The sequence below is a fragment of the Olea europaea genome, chromosome 15 (genome assembly GCF_002742605.1).
Source record: "Olea europaea var. sylvestris chromosome 15, O_europaea_v1, whole genome shotgun sequence".
NCBI classification, from domain to species: Eukaryota; Viridiplantae; Streptophyta; class Magnoliopsida; order Lamiales; family Oleaceae; genus Olea; species Olea europaea.
In genome coordinates this window covers 4,061,191-4,067,813 of record NC_036251.1, presented here as the reverse complement: position 1 = coordinate 4,067,813, position 6,623 = coordinate 4,061,191, and the positions used below count along the sequence as shown (strand labels likewise).

The 6,623-nt window shown below is 30.5% G+C and overlaps 1 protein-coding gene across 1 annotated transcript; it reads right to left on the bottom strand.

Annotated features, from left to right (window-relative positions):
• Positions 1-3,809: 3,809 nt before the first annotated feature.
• LOC111411125 lies at positions 3,810-6,410 on the bottom strand. The gene is made up of 4 exons (XM_023041686.1): positions 6,385-6,410; positions 6,138-6,228; positions 4,757-5,000; positions 3,810-3,994 (listed from the first exon to the last, which is right to left on the bottom strand). Exons 1-4 carry the CDS (start codon positions 6,408-6,410, stop codon positions 3,810-3,812), a joined length of 546 nt encoding a protein of 181 aa, XP_022897454.1.
• Between the last annotated feature and the right edge of the window lie 213 nt (positions 6,411-6,623).

Below are 6,623 nucleotides of genomic sequence, written 5' to 3'. Positions count from 1 at the left end.
CGGGTGCGTTTATATATGCGAGTCGATTGGCTCAGCGTGGGTCACCCGACGCCTTTCATTGAAGGGTTTTCTTGCCGTTTGCCCCTCTAGAATCGAAAATTAAATAATTGACCCAATATGTATGAAATTTATTGAAAGAGATCCAACTAGAAGTGGCGACCCAATTTGAAAGCCATTATTTGCAAATTCCATTTTTTATATATTCATTTTTAATCACACATTTATACAATAAAATACAATAAAATATTCTTCACGTAAATTTTAAATTTTTTTCTATTTTTTAATCACATTTTCCTAAACAATATTGTTCTAAAATTAGTTTTCCACAATCAGTAGTTGTCAAACATGGCAAAATGATACGTAAAAAGTACTTTTTAAAAATTTTCTTAACTGACTTGTTATCAAAGAGGTTTATTTAACATTGAGTTTTAAAAATATTTATGGGATTGAAGAGTTTTAGCATACGGTCTAGAATTTTTAAATTCTATAAATACCTTGAAATGCTTGTCAAGATTGTATCAAAAACTATGGAAGTCAAGAGCTATTCATTCAAGAGGAATTTGGTCTAAATTTCCATTTCTAAAGATGCATTGGAAAAGAATCTAGTAGCATTTGAAAAAAAAAATGGTGAAGTAAACTATCTTTCTAATGTAAAATATTCTCACCCTACCTATTTCCTCTTCTTCGCTATCATCACCACCACCCACATCAAGTGAGAGGTATGCTACTTCCAATCGATGAATTTTCTTCTTCTTCATCTTCTTTGTACTTGATCAAATATAGACCATTGAATATCTTGCCTCCCTTTTCATAATCTTTTGAAACTCATACACCTTTCTTTCTTATGCTGTCAAAATCATATATCTATTTGAATTTGATCAAAAGCATATTCTATATTGAAGCCATAACCCTAACCCCCCCTACTTCGTCTTTTTAACCTTCTTCTTCACCACCACCACTTGATATTTGGATGTCAAGATCCATCATCATTCAACAATTGGTTTCTAAGATTTATTTTGGTTATTGAGAACTGAGTTATTCTCGACAACCAAATATCGAGTGGGTAAAATATGCAGCGGTTATCAAAAGTAAGGCTTAATGGTTTAGGTTTGAGGAACATAGTGAGCAGTTGAAACAAGAAACTAATAAGGTAAATTGGAATAAAGAAATGGAGAGCATGGAACTGGAAGACGTTGAAGCATATGAGTGATTGATGGACAGACTCACTAGGTCAAGTCACAATTTAAGCACAACACAAAGTTTGACATCCAACTTAACAATACAAGTTAATCATTCAACACTACAATTATACACGCAAGGGACAAACCAATCATTTCTCTACTAGAAAAGTTATGTTTTGATCTCGTGACTTTGATGGCTACTAAAGGAGAAGTTGTGAGCAAATGAACTATGTTATTTAGGCCTCAAATCAACAAGATCCTAGAAATATAAAAAATTATAGAGACCAAAATGTAACTTTCAAAATTACATTCAAACCCACCATGGACCATCACACGGCGATAATAATATTGCAAAAAACATTTTTTTTTTAAAAAGTGTGGTGCCCCCACTCACACACACGGAGTATGAGCTACACTCGCTGTCGTGAAGACATATTTCCACCAATTTCTTTCTTTAGTCCTCCTACTTTCGATATTCTAAGTTCAATGGTGTGATTGAAATTCAAAAATTTTAGAGAATGGAGAAAAATTACATTCTTCATTTTTTCAATTTGTTTTTTTCGAAATTCACCAAATTCGACCTAAATTTCAAATCATCATACATTTTTTTGTTTTAAGTTTGAGTTTAGAGTTCTTTACATGGTTGAAAAGTCATGGGAAGACCTTTCCAACCATCAATCTTACCACACAAAGATCAATAAACAGAAGACAGTAAATTTTTTAAATTTTTTGCAAAATTAACTAGGGGTTCGATTTTTTCACAGATGCAAAAATGAAAATTAATGAATTTTTGAAGATATGATATATATCATGAAAAAAACATATTGTACGAATTTCTTATTTACTATTGTATATTTTATGACATGTCACTAAAGATGCTTAAAACTTCAACAAAAATTACATACTAGCATTTTTCACCTGAAGAATCAATAATTTCCGGCAGGATAAAATGCAAGGAGAACAATCTTATAGGTTTTGATTACAATGAAAGAATTTACCACGTGTTTAAACATAAATTTGTTTTAAGAATTCTTACTTGAAAATCTACGTAGTTGAATTACATTACTTTTTCAAACTCCAAAATCTGCATTAGTGTTATACTCATATAGTCCAAATCTCGATCACAATTGAAGGAAAATATCCGTTTTATACTATTTCTTTTTTATCTTCCTATCCAAGACAAGTTGTGTAAGTTATTGGAGAGTTGAGGAATGTTAAGGGTTAATTTAGACCATTCTCTCCAACTCACTCTAATATATTGTAGGTCGGGTCATCCCATATGGACAATCCATGTCCCTTTTTCCAACAAACCAAAATTCTTGAGGACATAACATCAACAAAACAAACCAATTAATAGAATATGGCATGAACTGGCCATCAAGAGAGCTTATTCTTACCCTCCACGAATCAATGAACGAAATAAATGGTGGAAGCAATGACTAGGTGAACTGTAAGCATAGTTGGGGGAGGAGATCACACCTATCGTAGAGTATAATTTCGTGATGTAAAAAGTGGAGGAATCATCGTAAAGAAAGTGTCAATTATAGGTAATCCAATCACAAACTCACGAAACTTGCATCAAATCAATTTCGGATTATAAGGATTAAATTATGAGAATTTAAAGATGAAGGACTAAAAATAAAATTAGGAAGGGACTCGAGTTGAATAAAAGAAGGAATCTAGGGACCAAAGTGCAACACGGAAAAATCATACTCGTGATGATTGAAAAGAGCATCACTTTGCAATTGCAAGTTCAAGACTGTTAGCACCTGCAACTTAATTTCTTGGGATGCCATTATAGTAGAAAAGATTTGGTTTCCTTATTTTGTTCAATCTCTTCTAGAAAGGCAATTAGGCACAACTTTTTTTTATTTTTTAAATCTAATTCTTGACTTATATCTATAATTATAAAGAGGAAGCTTAGGGGATCCCTGCACATAAAAATGCATATTCAAAAGGAGAGATTCTTTTTAGAGATTTGGAGAAACTTTTATACGGAACATTAATTCCACATATTTCGTACTTTAATTACTTGGATTTGAAGAAGATCAAACAAGATAATTCAAGAATCACTCAAGAGGCTTAATGCATATTCATATGTTCACCAAATACGGGCCTAATGCATATTCACTATATTAACCACACATTCTCTAAAATTTCAAAACTTTTCCCTACTTTTCAAACACACATTCTCTAAAAACTTACCATTCAAAACTTTATGTTTCTTAAATAATGGCCATCAAACATGAGCTTAATGCATATTAATATGTCGCATTCGAGATAGGAGCATTTTGGGTCATGTGAACAAGCCAACCTTGAGAATTTAGAGGCCCTAGGTGATTAATTTTTATTAGGCCTTTTAAAATAATATTTTATTTTACAAGTGTAATAATATTTAAATACTTAACACTTTTATATTAAAAAGAAGACTTTAAACAATTCAAAAGATAGAGTAGCAAAATAAAACTCATCTCACAACCCGAGAAATTAAGCTAGCATAAGATTTAACATTTTCACATTTTGAGATGTAAAATCAGTAATCAAACTACTAAAATCAAGTTTTTCCAGCTTATTTCTTTCAATAGAAAACATAGCTAATCCATTTAATCACTCTCGTGACATTGTTGATCAAAGATAAAACTTAATCAACTTCAACTTTGAAAATATTCTTCCAGCTGAGGCTCCTGTGACAGGAATAGTCAATAATACTCTATAAATAATCCAAGTATTTGCAGACCAACAATTCATTCTTTTAATGTAATCCAACACATCAATTGCTCTTCTAAATTTTGCAGATATTAGTTCCCTTAGAACTTTCAACTCATAAAACGATTATATTCCATCAATACCATAAATCATATTATGCTTTAAGTAATTTTTAAGGTTAATGCAAGAACACTTCAAACTATCATCAATATATTTAAGTCTTTTCAAATCAAATAAAAATCCAAAAATATTATCATATTTTTTAAACTACTCAAATCTATTTTGAAGTGATGATAGAGCTTGATCCACTATATATATGAAATAATTGATTTTAAAAGATTCTTCAACTATTTGTGCTATCTCTTCAGAAGAAATCTCATCAAATTTTTTTTTTGTCTATAATTCGTTTTTCACAAAACATCGGTTCAATTTCTAATTTACTTGCAATCTCTTTAGCATCAACCACGGTCGATTCAAAATCCAGATTATCTATAACTTTTGAAAAATGAAATAAGCCCTTTAAATGGTCTATAGCAATATCAATATACATGTCTTTTGCTTGCAAAATGTTTGCTTACTCTGTTAAAATTATTCAACATTGCGTACCAAACGATACCAAGTAAGAATTCAAAATTCTCAATTTCATATATTGCCAAAAACTCCACCCTACTTGTCTTTGGATCATCAACATTTGCCAATTGAAGTAAAGCTTTTTTTTTTTATCTACGGAACTTGAATTCTTATCACTCTAACGCTTTCAATATAGCTTTCCCAATGAATTTGTGACAAGGGCTTAAGGCTAAGACCATGTACATTCTCTTTAAAAAAATTCCACCGTTTAGTAGATGATGAAAATAAAGTATATATACGTAACACCACCCCAAAGAAATATTTAGCTTTTGAACAACAAGTGGTCATATCACAAAGTGCAAGATAAAGATTATGGCACCCACAAGGACTGTATAATGCTCTAAGATTTAGTTGTAGTAGTCTATTTTGAACTTCTTTATGTTTTCCTTTTAAGTTAGCACCATTATCATAGACTTGACCTCTTACATTATCAATATCAAATTCTAAATTATGCAAAATATCCATAAGTTCACCAAAAAGTCCCTTATCACATGTATCATCCACCAATAAAAAACCAAAAAAGAATTTTTCAATCTTCACTGGACTTACTTAAAAATCTACACACCTCAATATTATAGACATTTGTTTTTCATGACTCGTATCCAGGATGCAATCAAGTATAACATAAAAGTATTTAGAATCTTTGAGTTTCTTAATGATTATATTTTTTATCGCACCTGCTAGCATAAGTATCGATTCATTTTTGATATTGTGTCTTAGATAATAATAATGAACATCTTTATTTATTATTCAACAAACATGCTCTTGCATTACAGGATCAAACTCAACAATTATTTGAATTATGCTTAAGAAGATACCATTATTTTCTAGGTATATCTTCTCATTATCCTCATGAAATGCTAAATTATTTTATGCTAGAGTTTTTACCACAGATATTATTCTCAATAATACTTGTCTCCAATATTCTCTATCTCTACGGATTTGTTCTTGCACACTTTTATCAATTGTTTTACTTTTTTTTCAAATCTTAATTTCATTTTTATCCATTTATTCATGTTATTGATGTGGTCACAACTTACTTCATGCATTTTAAGTTTTTTACCAATGTTTTTCCAATCATTTTACTCCATCATGTGCTGGTTGAGTTTTGATTCCATCATTCTTAAATAATCTACAACAAAAGCAAAATCCTTTATTCGAACTTTTTTTGAATATACCAACCATTTTTAATCATGCTTCTTTCCATTAGGTAATCGTCGAACGTAATATGTAGATGAGAAGTGTTGATTTGCTATATCTTTCGAAAAAATCATATTATTTTCTCTTACAAGACCTTTCATTACAATTAAGTCGCTTATATATATATACATATATATATTCCCAATTTATTGGATCAATAAGGTTAAGGAAAAATTATTCATTATCTCTGTCAGTAAATACATCTTCATTCATCAACAATGTTTTTCTTCAATTGTATTATTTATATTATCATTCTCATTAAACTCTTATCCAATAACTGTCTTCGTTATGTGTTCATTTAACTATAAAAAAATTTATCAATTGCTCCCTCTTGAGACTTAATCAACTTTTCAAACATTTCCTTCCTTTTTTTTTATTTCTTTTGGCACATCCAAATTCAAATTTCCTTGTAGACATAACTTTAATCAATGAGCAGTAAAACCCGATTGATGAGTCTGAATTGAAATTCTCAAACTTCTCCAAGAAGGATGGATTCATCAATAACAAAAACCTACAAATATTAGTTATAGAGGATAAGAAAAAAGTCTCCGTTGAGCAAATAACTAAAAGGGTAAAAAAAGGTTTACCCATTCGCAAAACATTTGACATGCCCAGCCCCGTGTAGCACTACTGGACCCGAAACGTGGCATACACCGATAATAAATACCAACTAAGGGTCGGAACCCCCACCATGGCTACTACAACTACAGTATGCAACTTTTTATGATATATTTCTTAACAAAATGTCGGCATTATCTCTTCTATAAATAGGACTAACGAACTTGTAATTTACAATGTACAAATATCATAATATAACACAACACAATAAAGATAAGTCGAAATCTCAGTTTTTACCAAGATAATTATATGAAATGTACACATGGATACAAACGTAAAGTGAGCCCC